General features: G+C 38.6%; 2 protein-coding genes across 3 annotated transcripts in view; both read left to right on the top strand.

Moving 5' to 3' along the window:
* The first annotated feature begins 3220 nt into the window (after positions 1 to 3220).
* On the top strand, positions 3221 to 12404 carry LOC130426478 (NEDD4-like E3 ubiquitin-protein ligase WWP2). The gene is made up of 5 exons (XM_056753283.1): positions 3221 to 3359; positions 7929 to 8049; positions 10993 to 11058; positions 12176 to 12283; positions 12376 to 12404. The coding sequence occupies exons 1-5, from the start codon at positions 3303 to 3305 to the stop codon at positions 12402 to 12404; spliced, it is 381 nt and encodes a 126-aa protein (XP_056609261.1). The 5' UTR covers positions 3221 to 3302.
* Positions 12405 to 12530: 126 nt separating this feature from the next.
* Positions 12531 to 17098, top strand: part of gas7a (growth arrest-specific 7a) — a 28948-nt gene continuing 24380 nt past the window's right edge. The window contains exons 1-2 of one of the 2 annotated variants that reach the window (XM_056752624.1): positions 12531 to 12766; positions 14886 to 14954. In XM_056752624.1, the coding sequence (XP_056608602.1) occupies positions 12752 to 12766; positions 14886 to 14954 (84 nt within the window). In that variant the 5' untranslated portion in view covers positions 12531 to 12751. Of the gene's footprint in view, positions 12767 to 14615; positions 14955 to 17098 lie in introns of those variants that run through there. The other variant, XM_056752623.1, reaches the window with a different exon arrangement.

The following is a 17098-nucleotide window of genomic DNA, read 5'->3' as shown; positions in this document are numbered from 1 at the left end:
GTCACAATACAACTATGTAATATGATTTTTACGATGATGTGATGATTGACACACTGGTAACCATATAGCGAAATACGTCATCTCACATCCGTGAATAGGAATATCTGCTCTTTTTCGGCTATAGACTTGTGTATCCGCTGACAGGTGGTGTGTTTTTTTGCTCGGAAAGCTGCTTCACAGAGCGCATTGCTGTGTTGCCATGTTCACTTATTTTTAAGTGCTTCTCTGCTTATTTTTCGCTCTTAGATCATAAAGCCTGGCGCTCCAGCTGTTAAAAATGATCACTTACGGACATCGGAGATTTTTGGGGGGTTTGGATATGGATAAATGGATATTTAAGGTTTATTTTCGGCTTGTCTTGGTTTGCACTTTAGCGCTCGTGAGAGCGGTTAGCACCGTCTCAAACTGAGCGAAGGTAAAGACTTTTATTATTTGTTATTTTCTTATTTTCTTTCACTTCACATACAGACAAAGATACATCTCTGATGGGCTGAAAACTATTGGGGCATGTTCCACTTATCACTGCAATCTGCATTACTGTAAAATGCATCCAGGAGTTGTGATTTTCTTTTAAATCAGAGTTGCAAGATCTGCACTTTTCTTGAAATGTACTGCAACAATGTAACGGCAGTTTTACTGTATCTCGGGGTTAATCCTTAGGTCACCACTGCAGATCATTCAAGATCCCTTTAACTATAAGATGTGTTGAATTTGTTTATCAGAGCTTTACGACTTTACTGCGTTTTTATTCGGTCTAGTTTCAATCCAGTTACGGTCCTCAAGATCTGTTCAAGGTACTTTAAGGGTCCCAGTTTTCTCCTTGCTAAAGATGCTTCTGATGAACTTGTAAGGATCTTTGTAGGACGTGGTCCTGGTTTCTTTCCTTTTTCTCATGTTAGTTCCTCAAGCTCTCTGCTCTCCGCAGAGAGGACAGGCGGTTTTTAATATTGCCTTGTGGTGCCTCTTGAGTCTAGACCCTTCCTCTCCTCTTCTTTGGCTCCTCCTTTCTCTCACAAGTCTGTCAATTTCTTTTTGTCTCCTGGAATCCTAATGTGACATTGGCATCTTGCTTTTCACTCCAAATCTTTCCACCCCATAGGTGTAGGTGATCTCACCCATATTCTTCAGTTTTTTTCTACATCTCCTTTTTGGCCTGATATAAGCTCAATGAGATCTGAGTCAATGGTTGCCCACTCTTTGTTGCAGGATTTACAGTTTGCCCATTCTCCTTTCAGGTAATGGATCCACCCGACATTGGAAGCAGGAAAAATTATTACTTTGTATGTAATACCCGAGTCGATCGGAGAAAACCGCAGCGATCAGTGACATCCATTTTTATACAGAGCATGTTTTAAAGGGACATTTTATCGATTTAATGCCAAACCCATGATTTACAGCAGGCATTGAATTTGGGTTTTTGAGATACAGGAGCAGGTAGTAAGTAGAACAACCATTACAATCAAACAGTACAACCATTTTTTTGTAGCACAAGCATGTTTACCACATATTCCCAGGGTTTACTTCAGCTCTGGACCTCGAGCAAACTTGGTACCCCTATACAATGCTGTCATGAATAGCAGAGGGAAAACAAGGAGCAGATCCATATGCATTTAAAGGTGTTTAAAATAAAATCCAAAAAACACACAAAGGGGTGAATCTGGACAGAGAACATACAACAACAATACCGATACAATAATCCACCCCAGACAACTGAACAAAAGGGCTATATATACACAGATGAAGGGACAAACAGGTAATGAGACACAGCTGAAAATAATACATGATAACGAAACAAAGCATGATGGGAGCTGGATTCCTTACAAAACAGACAGAACACAGAATGGAACGGTGCCTTCGGGTGGTTAACAGTGGTGCCACCACCAGGGCGTGACATACGCAATGCATTGTGGTTCAGATCTGTTCTATTACCATGATTGTTGATTTGTATCTATGAGTATCGATGTATTTACTGTTTTTTATCACAGGTTTAATTGTGTCTGTTTTTACTAATAGTTGTTTGATGGCTGCACAAGCTTGTGCTGTCACCTCACATAATTTTCTTCATTAGGCCCTGATACTGTGAGATACCTGCCTGTGTCATGTGGGAAGAACACGTATCTGCCTGCTCGCTGTACAGTGTTTGTTGACAGATGTGTTTTACAGTCAACTGTTCTTTGCACAGGGTTTTGTTTGTGTAGCCTTAATAAACAGGTGATGCTGTTGTTTCATGTACTTATATATAATATATAAAATATATTGCGTTCGCGCTCATTCAGACAAGTGTAAACAAAGTCACAAGGAATCAAGGTTTGGTTGGTTGGTGAAATGTTATCACTTACGTAACTACACCCTACTGGAGGCAGAAATCTTTTTGTATTGATGCCTATTCAAATGAAACTTTGCAGAATTAAAAATTCATAAGTCTATGGAGGTATATAGCGCTAAGCAACCGGCCATTAAAAATGTCCAAAAAGGAGGTTGTCAGGAGATCTAGTCAGGCTAACAGATTTGTCTCCTGTAAATTTGTACAAACACTGATCTAAATGATAAATAAAATTTATGTTTTTATGAACAAAACCAATTGTTGAGAATATATACATTGTACATATACATTGTAGAGTAAGATTTTTTTTTCATTTTGTTTGCCATTTTCCATGTTTCTAAATATTAATCCTGAAATGAACCTTAAGAAAGGTCTATCATAACCAAATCACAGAAACCGTTGACGTATATTCCTATAAACTTGTCAAGATTCCTGCCATCCTCAGATTTGCCGGTTGCAGATGCAGTCTGAAGGATGTGTTTTGTGTACTGTGTCTTCTCTTTTAGCACTCATGAACGGCCGAGCAGTTTACATGAGGAATTGGACAGCAGACACGAAACACAGGGGTCAATTTGATTTATTAGAAATAGAGAGTTCGAACAGCACAAAACGAGCCTTGTTGCTCAAGAGGGTGCCATCGCTTCAACCAGACAGTGTGAAGCATTGTTCAGCTCCTCAGTCTGTGGAGAACTGAAGGATTGGCAGCAGACCCAAAGGTCTCTTACATCTGGAACTCCCAAACAAAAGCTTTCACAATCTTTCCAGCCCAGAAACCAGAGCAAGGCATCTGACCTCTTTTTTGGGAAATGTAAAAAAAAAGATGAGCGGAGTGACATTCATTCTTGTTCATTCTTTCCAAGTATTTATTGTTGACCCTGGACTTGGCTCATTTTATGCATGAAGGAGTGAGAAGCTTGGCTGAATCTCGTGAGACTGCTCGTTGCACTGCTCTTGGATCCACATTGAAGTGTATTTTTATATGAAATCTGACTTTTTACATCACTACACAACAGCGCATTTGGAGGAGGGTGATATGGTAAGAATGTTGATTTGTTATTTAATTAATAGAGTAACTGTAGCTGACTGTATAAAGATAACTGTAATTCTATGAAATAGTATTGTATTTTCCACTTTCCCTTTCTCTTTTTTAATGTCCCTTTTCATTGTTTGTAGTCTTTTTCCTAGTTTTTTCCCCAGAGTCTTCTTTAAGTTTATCCCACTTAACACAACACAGGTCATCAATTGTGAGTGTTTTGTTTTTATCATATTGAAATTGTCCATAAAACCAAACGGTCAACTGAGGTCAACATATCAGTGGCAGCATCATTTTATCACTCCTGGCATAGTAATAATAAAAATATATTGCGTTAAACCATTCCATCATTGCATTTAAATCCAAATTTAGGATGTGGTTGGTTTTTTGTCAGTTTAAAAATAGACCTGAATGACTTTCTGCTTGTGCACAAAATTATACTATTTGTGTCAGAGTTTCTGTAAATAACTATAATTGTGTTGTAACAAAGATAAGATGTCACTACTAAACCACAACGGCCCAGATAGTACTGATCGATGTTTTTTTTTCTGAATAAAACATAGCAATCAGGTTTTACTATTAGGCCTATAGCTGGGATGGTGGCTTTTATTTTAAAGGATCAATTGTGGTCATCATTATAGATTGGATGGAGATATGGATATGTAAATATCGTTGTTGCATAGACATGTTGTTTCAGGACATGCTAAACATTCCCTGTTTGACTCATTTTAATGTGAATTATAACAGTAGAAAGATTTTCAATAATGACACTGAAGAACAAAGGACTTTCTTGTGGACATAAAGACACTTCAATCAAGCTATTTCCTTGCTTGGTCCCCTTAAATGAGTTACGTAGAATATGAGTTATGTAGGCATCAGCCGCACATTACTGCCCTTAAACCAGAACCACTGCTCGTAATTCATGTGAACTAGTGACAGATCAGCAAACCTGCCTCATAGAGGAAAACCCACACTCTCCAAACCTCCCTCACAGCGGGAAGCACATATGTGTCTGATCCTCCAGGCAGAGAGATGGCAGGATGAATGCAGTGAGAGAGATTCAGAGAGAACTGAAGGGTGAATGTGGAATCTCTTTTATGTCAAACATCAAAAGAGAGGATCAGGCCACAGTGTTGCTCTCTTCCACTGTAAAATGCAGGATTGCTTGTGTTATTTGTCTTATTTAGTTAATAGCTCTTTATGTGTTTCAGCTCAGTGCTCACATATGGGCAGTTTGCAACTGGATCTGTGTGTTCAATAACTGAACCAACAAACTCCTTTCAGATATGATAAATATTTATATACAGTATACATATGAATATGTATTGTTTACAGCCTGTTCTAGGTAATGTTTAATTTATGGAAGCAAATAAGAGACATAATGTTTTGAAATTTAACAGCCTATGAATACTTGATTTTGAATTATTTTACTTTGGAAACCATGTATCTGAATTTATTTGTTTCGAATTTACCTCTATGAAATTTAAATATGAAAATTCTTGATTTCCAATTTAAAAACCTGAATTTAATGCTCACAATTTCAGATACCAAAAAATCAACTTACAGAATTTCAGATAAAATACATTCAGATTGATCAAATTTGATTGCTCTTATTCAGATCTCAAATTTCAAGTTAATACTTTTCAAAGAAAACATGTTTGAGCATTCGACTGCTCAAATTCAGATCGAAAAATTCAAGTTAAATATTCACATGGTAACATCCGGGCTACCCAGGATAGGAAAAACAGTTGAGCCCAGAGCCCGTCTGTAATTGAACCGAACCATTGAACCGAACTATTGAACCGAACCAATGAACCGGACCAATGAACCGAACCGACGTCGGTCGAAAAATAATAATAATAATAGTTCCAAAAAATAATTAGCAACAACATACTTTTGTTCTGTAGAGTCTGATTGTACATAAACAGCAAACTTACCGGAGCGCCTTCGTTTTCCCTAGAAGTCATCTTCTTAACAGGTTTAATATCCGTGCCTTGGCCTCTTCTTGGATCATGACAGACAGTCAGGTTGTCGTGCTCTGATAGGCCGCCCGACGTCAGTTCATTGGTTCGGTTCAGTGGTTCGGTTCAATTGCAGACGGGCTCTGGGCTCAACTGTTTTTCCTATCCTGGGTAGCCCGGATGTTAACATGTGAATATTTAACTTGAATTTTTCGATCTGAATTTGAGCAGTCGAATTAGACAGATGTTTTCCTTGAAAAGTATTAACTTGAAATTTGAGATCTGAATAAGAGCAATCAAATTTGATCAATCTGAATGTATTTTATCTGAAATTCTGTAAGTTGATTTTTTTGTATCTGAATTTGTGAGCATTAAATTCAGGTTTTTAAATTGGAAATCAAGAATTTTCATATTTAAATTTCATAGAGGTAAATTCGAAACAAATAAATTCAGATACATGGTTTCCAAAGTAAAATAATTCAAAATCAAGTATTCATAGGCTGTTAAATTTCAAAACATTATGTCTCTTATTTGCTTCCATATAATTTAAAGAGTTTTAATAGTTTTATCTTTGTCTTGTTTAATACACTTAATAAACTTTAAAAAGGTACAAGCAGAGGGAACTCGCTCTGACCTTGCTTTGTTGCTCCAATACGCTTCAGGGTTTTTGACTACCGCAGCGGTGTTTTGGTCTTAATTTAAGGTTACGGGACAGCGTACAGTGCCTTAGCAGTTTATGATATCTTATTTACTAACAAATATTAACGACTTACACTCTTTGTTAACAGTGTACCAGCATTTACCAAGTATTTCTTATAATATAGTTTAGCAATCACGTTTAAATAACACGCGAGCTAGGGTGTATAAACTCAAAACACTTATAAGTAGTCTGCACAAAACAGATAAACACAGATTTACATATTTATGTTTAATATAGATTAAAGCCGCAAAACAACACAGTACGGATGAAAGTAAGTAACTTTAAATGACACAAGTGCATTCTTTTACAATGGGATTTAATCTGTAGGGGAAGTTGACGTAGTTTCCGAGGTTTATTGCAGTCTTCGGTTATTCCAAGCAACTGTAAATTTCTGTCACAACATCGGTCCGCCTCTCAATTCATTCGATTGGATAATGGCAAATCCCAAATCTTGCAACTTCCACGGCCAGGGCTCTTTTCGGCATGCGCAGCTGAAGATACATATATTTTATCTTTTTGTGAACGGCAGCGGCAGCCACATCGGCTCATGATAAAGCAGCGCAGCTCACGTTTTCCGTTCGGTTGTAGATTGGAAATGTGAATCGCTCCTAAAGGCTTGTTTATACAAGAGCATGGGTCCGCTTCGCGAGCCTCCGCTGACCGCGCGCGCAACTCCCCAAACGGACGAGACGTTTAGACTCACACTTTACTGCAGCAATTCTTGTCAAAACGGCGCTTCATTCTGTTAACATCGAATATATGCAGACATGCGTGTTGAATAAGCGCTTTACACCATTAACAACAACGCCTTTTAACAGCGGTTCGATTTAAAAAAATACATAAGACGTTTAAAGAGACTCACAAGAGTCTGTCTGCTCACGCCCTGTGTTTGAACCACCTGGCACGCGCGTGAGTTACGTCATTGAAAAATGATAAATGGACAATAATTACATTAATAACGATATACAGTTGCACATAGGCTATATGAGATCTATTCCTTATTTATCGATCATGTATAACATAAAAAAATTAAAACACGAAATTAATATATAGAGTTTTTTAATTTCCTGTCGGGTCACATATCATAGCACCATTAGTGGTGTGCATACCACAGTTTGACCATTCAGTCAAATATTCTTTAAATAACCATCTCTTTCTTACATTTTTCGCCAGAACCATTTGTGAAACAGAAAGGTCCCTCAGATGTATAAGGTTCTCTGTGGCATCGAAGAACCTTTTGAAGCACCTTTTTTACGGGTCTAGAATAAAACATTTTTAAATTGATCATTTAAAAATAAAATTGGCTCTCGGATAAACAGTTATTAATGTTCATTTGCTGTCAGACCTCATTTCTAATCTCTTCCAGATGTCTGTTAATTCCATGCTGAGACACGACCCAAGCAAATGATGCTGTAGTTGTAACTGTAAACACAATTGACTTAAAATAGCTTTTGTGCATTGAGGGCTACAGTCATTTGAGAGGCTGCTGAGATGAGGGGAGAGACATTAAGTGAGTAGGCAAAATTTCTGAGAAAAATATTGTAAATAAGATTTCTGAAAATAAGTGACCTGTTAATATACTCTGGCAGCCTCTTTATTGAAAAGCAAAATGACAGAAACCATGAGAGACCTCCATGAGGTTATTTTCATGTGACTGAAACACTAAAAATAAAAGATGTAGACCTATTGTTAAAATATGTGATGTGAAGGAAAGTAAGATTACTATTAATATAATGTTTAATAAACATGTTTTTTGCCCTTTAGAGTCAGTCAATTGGGTGTACCAAATTTATTAATAAGCAATAACACTTATATATTCAGATATACTTAAATATTTCTAACAGATTTGCTCCGATCTAGTTTGATGTCTTTGCATGTATATATTGTTTTATGTTGTCTTTACCATTGCAGGAGTCAGTAGTCTCCTGCTCTGCTCCAGCAGAGGAAGTAAAGAGTGTCTTTCTTCCTGTGGGATGGAAAAGCTACAGGTCACCTGAGGGAAGGAAATACTATGTCAACACCAGCACAAATGGTGGGTCTTGTTTTATCTCTATATGCCAGTGAACTTGATTGCCAGAAGTATGAGCAGCCTTTGTCTGAAAACTGTCACGTCAGAATGACTTTAGCATTGCTGTCACTGTAACACAACAGTCAGATTCAGATTCATCTGTCAGAATTTAATAAAGCTTCCGTGTAGACCCTCTGAAAGTCTGGTCTTATTCTATTGGCTCTATTGTGAGAGATCTCAACAATGTCTGATTTTAAGATTTCAATATGAACTCAAATGCGTCTCATCTAATTTCCCCAAATCAAGACATTTACAATCGACATTAATTTTACACCTGCATCCTCTTCATGCATTTTAACCATATTGACTCACCTGTCCGTTTCTCCTAAGCAAATTTAAATGAAACATCATATGAGACAGCTAAAACAAATATTGTCGTTTGTTTTAGATGTAATCCAATGTGTATACATGATTTAAGGTTAAAAAACACATTATTTTCCACATACCGTGCATGTTCCATGCATGTGCAAAGCTCATGGCTCTGAAAAGCGAGTTGTGCTATGATTGGCCAGTTAACCAGTGTGTAGTGATTGGTCGAATACTGCAAGGGTGTGACGGAAATGTAACGCCTCTTACCTTATTTGGAACATCATGTTCCAAAGCAATTGTACTGACATGTACGCCCACCTTACTTGCGTATAGATTTGGGCGGTCTTAGTCAACTCATACCACAAACTAATGTAGATTTGTGGGGGTGTGGTTACAAGAGGCGTTTCAGGCAGGTCTGGGTGAGCATCGCTTCTAGATAGAATTCATCTTTTGTTCCGACACTTTAATTTCTGCAATTTTACGTGTCTAATACATACATGGGCAACTTATAAAACACCAAGGACACAGAAAAATACATACTTGCGCCATTTAACCCCTTTAAACAACACACAAGAGAACCCCATCAAATCTCCTGAGCAAAATGTTTCTCTGAAACGCACTCAAAATAGCTCACCGCAAAGATGTATTCCACCACACATATTCTACATATATCGGTTTTTAAAAATAAATCTCATTGTTTCCCATGCACACACATGAACAGAACTGATAACAGGACATAGCTCAAAGCTTATTTTGCTGCTCAGTCCACCTTTCTTGTTGTGGTATCAGTAATAACCTAGTCTGTACCACCGTTTTTCGAGGCTTGTAAAAATGTGAAATGTTAATAAGGTATCTCAGTGTGTTGTTGTGTAATCACATAATCCATCTCATACCTGCACGGCGCCAAAGGCTGGAAAATTTCATTATCATTCGCCATCATCCTTATAGCCTATTCATCTGGAAAGAGGAGAATCAAGCTGATCTGAAATCATCTGATACTCTCATTCCTTTCTACATATTTGCTCTCTCACATACGGTGTTTAAAGCATTTTCATCTTGTTATTTTCTTACTAACACGCCCCCTGGGACGCATACAGATGATGACCTCTTGTTTTCCACTGAATTGTAATTGAACAAAATTCTAAATTCATCACCCTAACCATCAGCAGTTTTAATGTTTTGCATAATGCAGGATGCAGAACAGATTGAGAAGACAGAGCATAGAAACACATCTAACAGAAATATTTACAGTGAATATTCATAGAAGATTTCATGAGCATCATGGAGATTAAATATTTTTCACATACTTTCTAGTATCAAATCTTACTTGCTGTTCAATGATGGTTTACAAGACTGTGCCGTAGACAGTCTGGCAGTAAATCTGCCTGTAAATACTGACAGAAGTGTCCAGAGGCGGTTTCTCTGTACAGTGCAACCAAAAGCTTCCATTTTTCACTGTAAACAAAGTTTCACTCCTTCCTGAAAACAAGTTTAAATAAAACCAGCGATAGAATAGGAACCAATTCTCCCTATCACACAAGCATATTGGCCGATTTTAAGTAATCATAAAGCACATATTCAACATGACCATATTCTACATCCCTAATCCTACCTAAAACCTAAACCTAACAACTACCGTAAAAACTATTAATAAGCAACAAATTGGGAGTTTACTGAGGCAAATGTTGTAGTTAATGATTTAATAATGCCTAGAATTGGACCTTACAACAAAGAGTGACCAAACCGGCTCTAATTTTAGCATTTACCTATCGTATATCTTCAGTTATTATCATAACCGTGTGGTCAGTATAGCTCATTATCACGTGGCATTTGTACAACATTTTTAGAAATAGTTTGGAACTGAATGCTTGAAATGAGGCATGTTGTTTTGCAACAAAATACATCTTGACTCGCAGGAAACAGTGTTAGGAAAAATATGGTAACAATTTTTAGCCATGACTGTGAAAAAGTAAATTGCTTCACATTGTTATTTGTCAGAAACGGCAACATTCTTTTGACCATAGTCGTGAGTAAAAGTGTGAAGTGTCATTGTTTTAAAAAAGTATGAAATCGATATACTAGGAACGTATTGATCCTGCTGACAGTTTCATTTATTGGCGCTTTTTCAGTGTTGTAGCATCTGATTCACTAAATGAAAATCATGTAATCCTACAAATATGAACTCAAAATAAATATCAAATGAAGTTCACATGGCTTTATGACTGTGCAGCATCACTTCACCACTTTGATTCCAGCAGCTGAAAAGATGTTAAAGGTGCAGCAAAAATGAGTTCTCACTTGATTTATGCCAGCCTATCATCACCTCATCAGTTGATGAATTACTGCCGCTATCATCAATAGAAGATGTAAACAAATTTTGGCAGACTGAATAGCATAATATTATTGCTGCAAGCATGCACATACTTGTGTGAATATGCATGATTTATGATCAGCCTATATACGGGGGAAGTGTTTGTAATTAAGAAATTACATTAACTTAATATTTATAAAACAACAAATATAATTAATTTAACTGGTTGTGTAACCCTAAAGTGCTGCAGAGGCATCAACATATAACAATGCATTTGTTTACTTTAGAGACAACATGGGAACGGCCGTGCGATTCCACCACCACATTGAGAAGCACCAGTCACAGAAACTCAGGTATCCTTTCCATACACAAATGAGTTGAGCATTTATGTTGGATGCTCAATATAGTGTTATTGATAATGCAATTTAGATCCAATTAAAACAGTATCGCATTAGTCTCGAATTCTTGATTATGAATGGTCAGTCAAGACATTTACATTTCAATGTACATTATGCCATACAGCTAATAGATCCTAACCCTAACTTTAAAATAATGGCAGAAAACATATAAAACATTTAATGAAGAATATATAACAAGAAACCTAAATTATCTTGAAATAGCATTCAATAAATATAGTGCAGTTTTTGCTACTTTTAAGAAACTCTTCATGGTTCGGAGGCTGTTATTAATTTTGACTGTTTATGATAATATTTTTATAGAATATTTACAACGTGTATATTTTGATTGGTCGTACCAACAGCAGCCAAAGCTTGACATGACTTGTACATTTGCATCATTGTCATTAACACTAATGGATGAAGATGTTGAGAGTCGGCTTGGGAACATCATTCTGTGAAAGTGTTTCTGGAGACTGAAGTGTTTGTATCATAGGCTGGATGTCAAGGCTTATATCTGGGAAGGCCGGATCCTTAATTCTGTACTGTGTGCATTTGCTGTATCCCGAGGGAAGGAGAGAAAAGCTCGAAACACATCATTGTGTCACAGCCATTATAATCATTCACCGCTGGACACGATCGCTGGACATGGACGCACAGGCTGCTCCGCTCTTAGAGCTCAGCGGCTAAATGATAGTATTATCGGTTGGATAATCACCCAGCACCGCATCACTGAATGTTCATGAAGTCAACGTTCACATGTCAGTGAATATTATCATTTGTGTAATGTGTCAGGGGACAATTAAAAGACAACGGTATGAAACATAGACTAGATTATGTAAGTATCCATTTAGCAAAACGTGACTCAAAGCACATGTTTCAGAAACAAATCTTCTGGATAAGTGACCTCACTCATTGGGATCAATGGCGATGGGTCGTTCTTTTCAGGGCTCAGGACAACCTTCTGGTTGCCATTCTTAAGCTTTAAGCACTATACCAAATCGAGCTCTTGAACCTTAAGCATATGATAATCAAACTTTTGAGGTTAGTGTTGACTCACTTGTCTCTGTTGTAGTTTATGGACATCATGGTCTTGGAGCCACTGGGAAGGTGCTGGATCATCCAGATGTGTTCAAGACGAAAACCAGCATGAACAACCAGGTGCAGTCCATCTATATTTACAGTACCAAACTTAGTCTATGTACTTGAAAAAGCATACAAACCACATGACAAAGTCATAAATGCCAAGTCACGTGATCTTCCATTGTTACTCAGATTCAGATAAGAGTCAGTATAGTCAGTAGATCTAATACAATCTGTGCCAATCTGGGGACACTAACAGTTAAAGTAGATGGTGAACCAGGGCCAAGAAAACCCACCCGCAGCACACGTGACCGAGTAGCAGGCAGACAGGGGCAGCTTGTGTCATCAGAATAGGAGCGGTAAGGAGTGGGACCATATGGGCGGCCCAGTTCTGGATCCTGATACATGCTTAGAGTTTGATCTCAGGCCAGGATTGGAAAGGTGTTGGGTTTAAGCTGAGACCTCGGGAGATTTAGGCACAGAGGACAAAGGATGCAGAACAGTCACTGACGGGACAGGGTGAAGGAACGGAGAAGAACCAAACGAGAGATTGAGGGCCTGCTCTGCCATGTTCTGCAGGACGGTGAGAGAGAGAGAGTTTGTTTTTGTGAGGTCACTGGCTTGCATGGTGGACTGTGCATGCTGGTTCTTTGACCACATTCTTACCATGTTTCTTTAGCAGAAGGATGGGGAGCTGTAAGCATGTGTACAGACGCTCGGCACAGTTAAAACTGCAGAAGCATAGAGAGCGATGATGTATTGCGCTTGCATGCTGGGAAATGTTTGCTTGTACACTAGCACTAGTCACATACAATATAAACACACGGTCTGCAATGCCTGCTGACACACGGATCGTGATGTAGGGTCTGCAGCTTAAAATAACACACACCTTTCTCCACGCACTAACATTGATGCAAAATGAACACAGATACCGTGCAGCATCACCCGGAGATAAACACACACACACATTTATATACTCTAGGAAATAGCTTTTTTGTGGGTCATGTGGTTTGTCTCTCCTGACAGCGAGTTGTTGTTTGCACCCGTACCTCTGATGGTAATTACACCTCAGCGTTCATTGCATGCCCGTTTCACCTCTTCTTAACTTTCTCTAAGCTCCGCTCAAACACACATACACAATATCCTTTCATTTTCATACTCCATCCTTTTTGGTGCGTAACTATCAGTATGTTTATGCTACGGACCTAAATGATACAAATAGAAATGTATGATGTTCCTTTTTTAAGCATTTTAGTCCACATTTGAAGGCTTTATTTAAAGAATGTCTTAGAGATGGATCTTGTTAATTAAAACGTTAGAACCGGAATCAAATAAAACATTAGAACCCAATCTGCCAAATGCATAAATTTAAGAACCCAACTAAACCAAAAACTGATCACAATAAAGATGGTTTGTTGAAAATACTACATTTCCTCAACATTAATTGCGGTTGCAAAAGTGATTTTGATTCAATGCAGTTAGCACTGGCAAGTCAACAAGCTTAGAATGGGAATATTTTCCAATTGCAGCCCAGAATGTGATTGTTACGCCACAATAAAAATTTGGAAGTTTGCACTTTAGTTTAGGATTCAAGACTTTAAAGATTGTATTTTTTACATACACAGATATATAGAGAATGTACCAGACTTTGGTGTAATTTAGTGAAATTGCTATACCTAAAGTAAATAAAATTACCTCATTTGATCATTACAAATAAAGTATATGGTCTTGAAGAGGACTTTTGGACTCGAACCTCTTTAGACTCGGTCTCGACTAGTCCAGGTCTTGGACTTTTCTTTGACTCGACAAAGGTGGTTTTGACTAATGCCCTGCTAATATCTGACTCTTCACTTATGTTTTTCTGCACAATTCTGATCTTTCACATGCATGTATGACTGTATTTTTTTTTATTGCCTATGACTGTCTGGTGGCTCCTTGGGTGATTCCCTCGAATCCTATGATAGGTCCATTGAGATTCAGTCTGATCTTACGTGAATTTGTTATTCATTTACAATTTGGCTAATTCAGATGAATTTGCTGTGTGATCGTTTTAACCACCCCTGAACCTGTAACCATCACCGGTGTGAAAAAATTTGAATTAAATAAATTCATATAAATGAGCAATTTTGTAAAATAGTTGTGAATTGTTCTGAGGTTGTATTGGATTGTTTACATGTCAGTGTTACTTTAAAGTAAAATAAGGATGCTTATTTTGGTAAAAAAAATAGTGAGTTTTAATCAAATCATAACTATTATGCTACTGCTTACAATTCATGAAAATGATATAAAAATGACAAAAACAAGCAAGCTTCGTTTTTAATACAAAATACAACTTTTTATTTTCTTCATTACATTTTTTTTCTTATGAGCTTTACTCTCTCTCCTGTTAATTTTGCGTCTACACAAGTCTTGTGTATCTCACCAGCTCTTATTCGTCAAGTCTCTCTCCCTTTTTCGCTCGCTCCGTCACGCTTCCACGACCAGCCCCCTCCCCTCGAGCACCCCCTTCCCTCACGCCCCCTACCGCTCCGCATCGCTTGCCACGGCGCCAGAGCAGTCAGACTGCGTGCGGGAGTCAAGCGTGCGGTGGAGTGAAAGTGCAGAAAGAGTGAGACAGCGAGAGGAGCCACGGAGCGATCGAGATGGAGGAAAGCTTTGACACGGAGGGCAGCTTTGACGATGCCTTGTGTTTGTCTTCCCAGAGCCCAGGGTCCCCCTCCCCAGCCAGGAGGCAGACTAAGGAGCAGGAGATCAAGGAGACCAAAATTACGGTGAGTATTGACAAACACACTCATTTACACACGCACACAGCTGTATAATGAAGGAACTCTGTACTCTGAGTAATGTGTAGATCGCTCCCTGGAGAGCATCTGTAGACTCGGTAGATTGAATATTCTTAATGATAATGTCGATCAGAAAGCGCCAGTATGTTGGAGTTTTGCAGAAGTGGTCTGGTTGTTCCCTGAAGTGTTTGGCAGATGTGAAACATCTGCTCACTGTGCCGTGCCACTCTCTGCATGCGCATTTGTGGATCTCTGTGCATGCATATGTGTGTGTTTTCTGAGTGATGTTGGTGAAGTTTATGTGCGCGCTTCTTACAGACAGGTTACACTACTGCTAGATTAGATCACTGCTGTTTTGCAAGACCGTGTCTTTGAGGATATGATGAGCGAATGGAAGCACTGATCAAATAATCATACCGAGATCACATCGCTATGACGGGACCCCAGAGAAGAGCTTTGAGTCTAAGAGAATGGAAAAGAACAGAGCGCAACATAAATCAAATCAGATTTTATTTTCAGCACCTCGGAACCCTCTCTGCTTTGACTTCTTTTCCACACATATTGAAACACTCTTATCTTCTCTCTTAGTAGAAGACAAGAACATGCTACTTCAAACGCTGTAGACCACTACAGCTGTCGCACTAAAAATGCCAACAAATGCATCGATTTCTGACATGACCGTTGCTTTCGTACGTGAGATTCCCCACCGTCATACAGCTCCTGGAGCCGTGGCACAAAATTTCAAATTATGTATGCAGCGTGAGTGCGTGGACATGGCTGCTCAGCTGCATTCGAATCCCGCTTTGATCCAGATTCCCCTGGAAATGAAAACACATCGAGCGCGGACCTATACGCTCGCACACAGGTGATTTTACAGAAATCAGTAAATCAGAGCACTGAGGGTCAGATGTTGCAGGCGCATGGCACCGCAGGTCATGTTGCATCACTGATCACACAGATGTCTTCACACCAGAGAACCTAAAGACTCCTACGAGAAGAGAATGAATAATAACAGCCAGGCTGCATATGGCTTGGTGATATTTTTGGTGAAAACTCTTTACACTTTTAAAATAAAGGTGTCAAAAGGACATAATTTGGTTTGCTAAAGATCCTGAAAGGCTATGCATAAAGATGTTTCATGTTCGGAACCACAAACCATTTCCTCATTTTTATGTTTACACTGTATTGTGATAATCTTCTCAGCTTGCCTTTATGCAACTACAAATGTTCCCCAACAACATTCAAACTGGGGTGGGTTAGTGTTAGGTTACCTGCATTTTGACAGTGGTGGGAGATGCTGTAGGACACGCAGCATTAGAGATAGGGCAGGTAAGGTGTCCGTCATCGTAGAGAGACCGCCCACCAGGGAGAGGGAACCAGAGAAGCCTAGAGAACTGGGGAAGACGTGGCTAGTCCAGTTTCCATGGTGACAAAAGGCAATAGTAGGTACAGACTAATGGATGTCGAAATAAAAAAAACACACACGCTCATTCAATGAGAGAAAAAGATAGAGAATGAAGCAGGAGTAATGCAAGAAATCTGTCATTCAACCTGCCGTTTGTAGGAGGAGACGACACACGCTGTGTTTGGAATAGAAGTTCTGGTTGCAGGTGCTGTAGACTGCTTTAGTGTTCATACGTGGTCTGCGTTATTATCAGCGTCATTTCTTCAGACAAAGGGATTCTGTTTGGCTTGAAGCTACAGTCAGCTTGCCATCATCACCAAATAAACAGGATCGCAGGGAGATCAGGATGATATATCACTCTGGAGGGATTTTTTTTGCAATAATGACGGACTGACAGCACATTATCCTGCTCATTCCACGGTTTCTTAACAAATAAATAAATGAATGACCGATGAACATTATAGAAAAATTTGTTGAAATTATTGTATTTAGTAAAATTTCGTTAAAACGTTGCCTGAGACTATGATACATTACGGACCTGTCTGTTATACAAGCACTTTCAGTCAGATGAATTTCTACATGTGCAAAAACACATGTGGTCATATCCATGCTGAATAAAAAACAGATAAAACATGGTAAAAATGGCGAAAACCGCCTGACCAGTTTAAAAACCCACTAAAACCAGCCTTCTAACACAGCTTATGGTTAATGCATTACTCTAGATGTC

Source organism: Triplophysa dalaica, chromosome 7, assembly GCF_015846415.1.
Source record: "Triplophysa dalaica isolate WHDGS20190420 chromosome 7, ASM1584641v1, whole genome shotgun sequence".
In the NCBI taxonomy this organism is placed as follows: domain Eukaryota; kingdom Metazoa; phylum Chordata; class Actinopteri; order Cypriniformes; family Nemacheilidae; genus Triplophysa; species Triplophysa dalaica.
Note: the sequence above shows the minus strand (reverse complement) of the source record. Positions and strands in the feature narration are given on the sequence as shown.

Excerpts from the sequence above, each read along its gene's own strand:
- LOC130426478 (XM_056753283.1), top strand. The coding sequence starts at position 3,303 with ATGAAATCTGACTTTTTACATCACTACACAACAGCGCATTTGGAGGAG. Across the intron at positions 11,059-12,175 it reads CACCAGTCACAGAAACTCAG|TTTATGGACATCATGGTCTT; the intron begins GTATCCTTTCCA and ends TCTCTGTTGTAG. Across the intron at positions 12,284-12,375 it reads GCAGTCCATCTATATTTACA|ATTCAGATAAGAGTCAGTAT; the intron begins GTACCAAACTTA and ends ATTGTTACTCAG.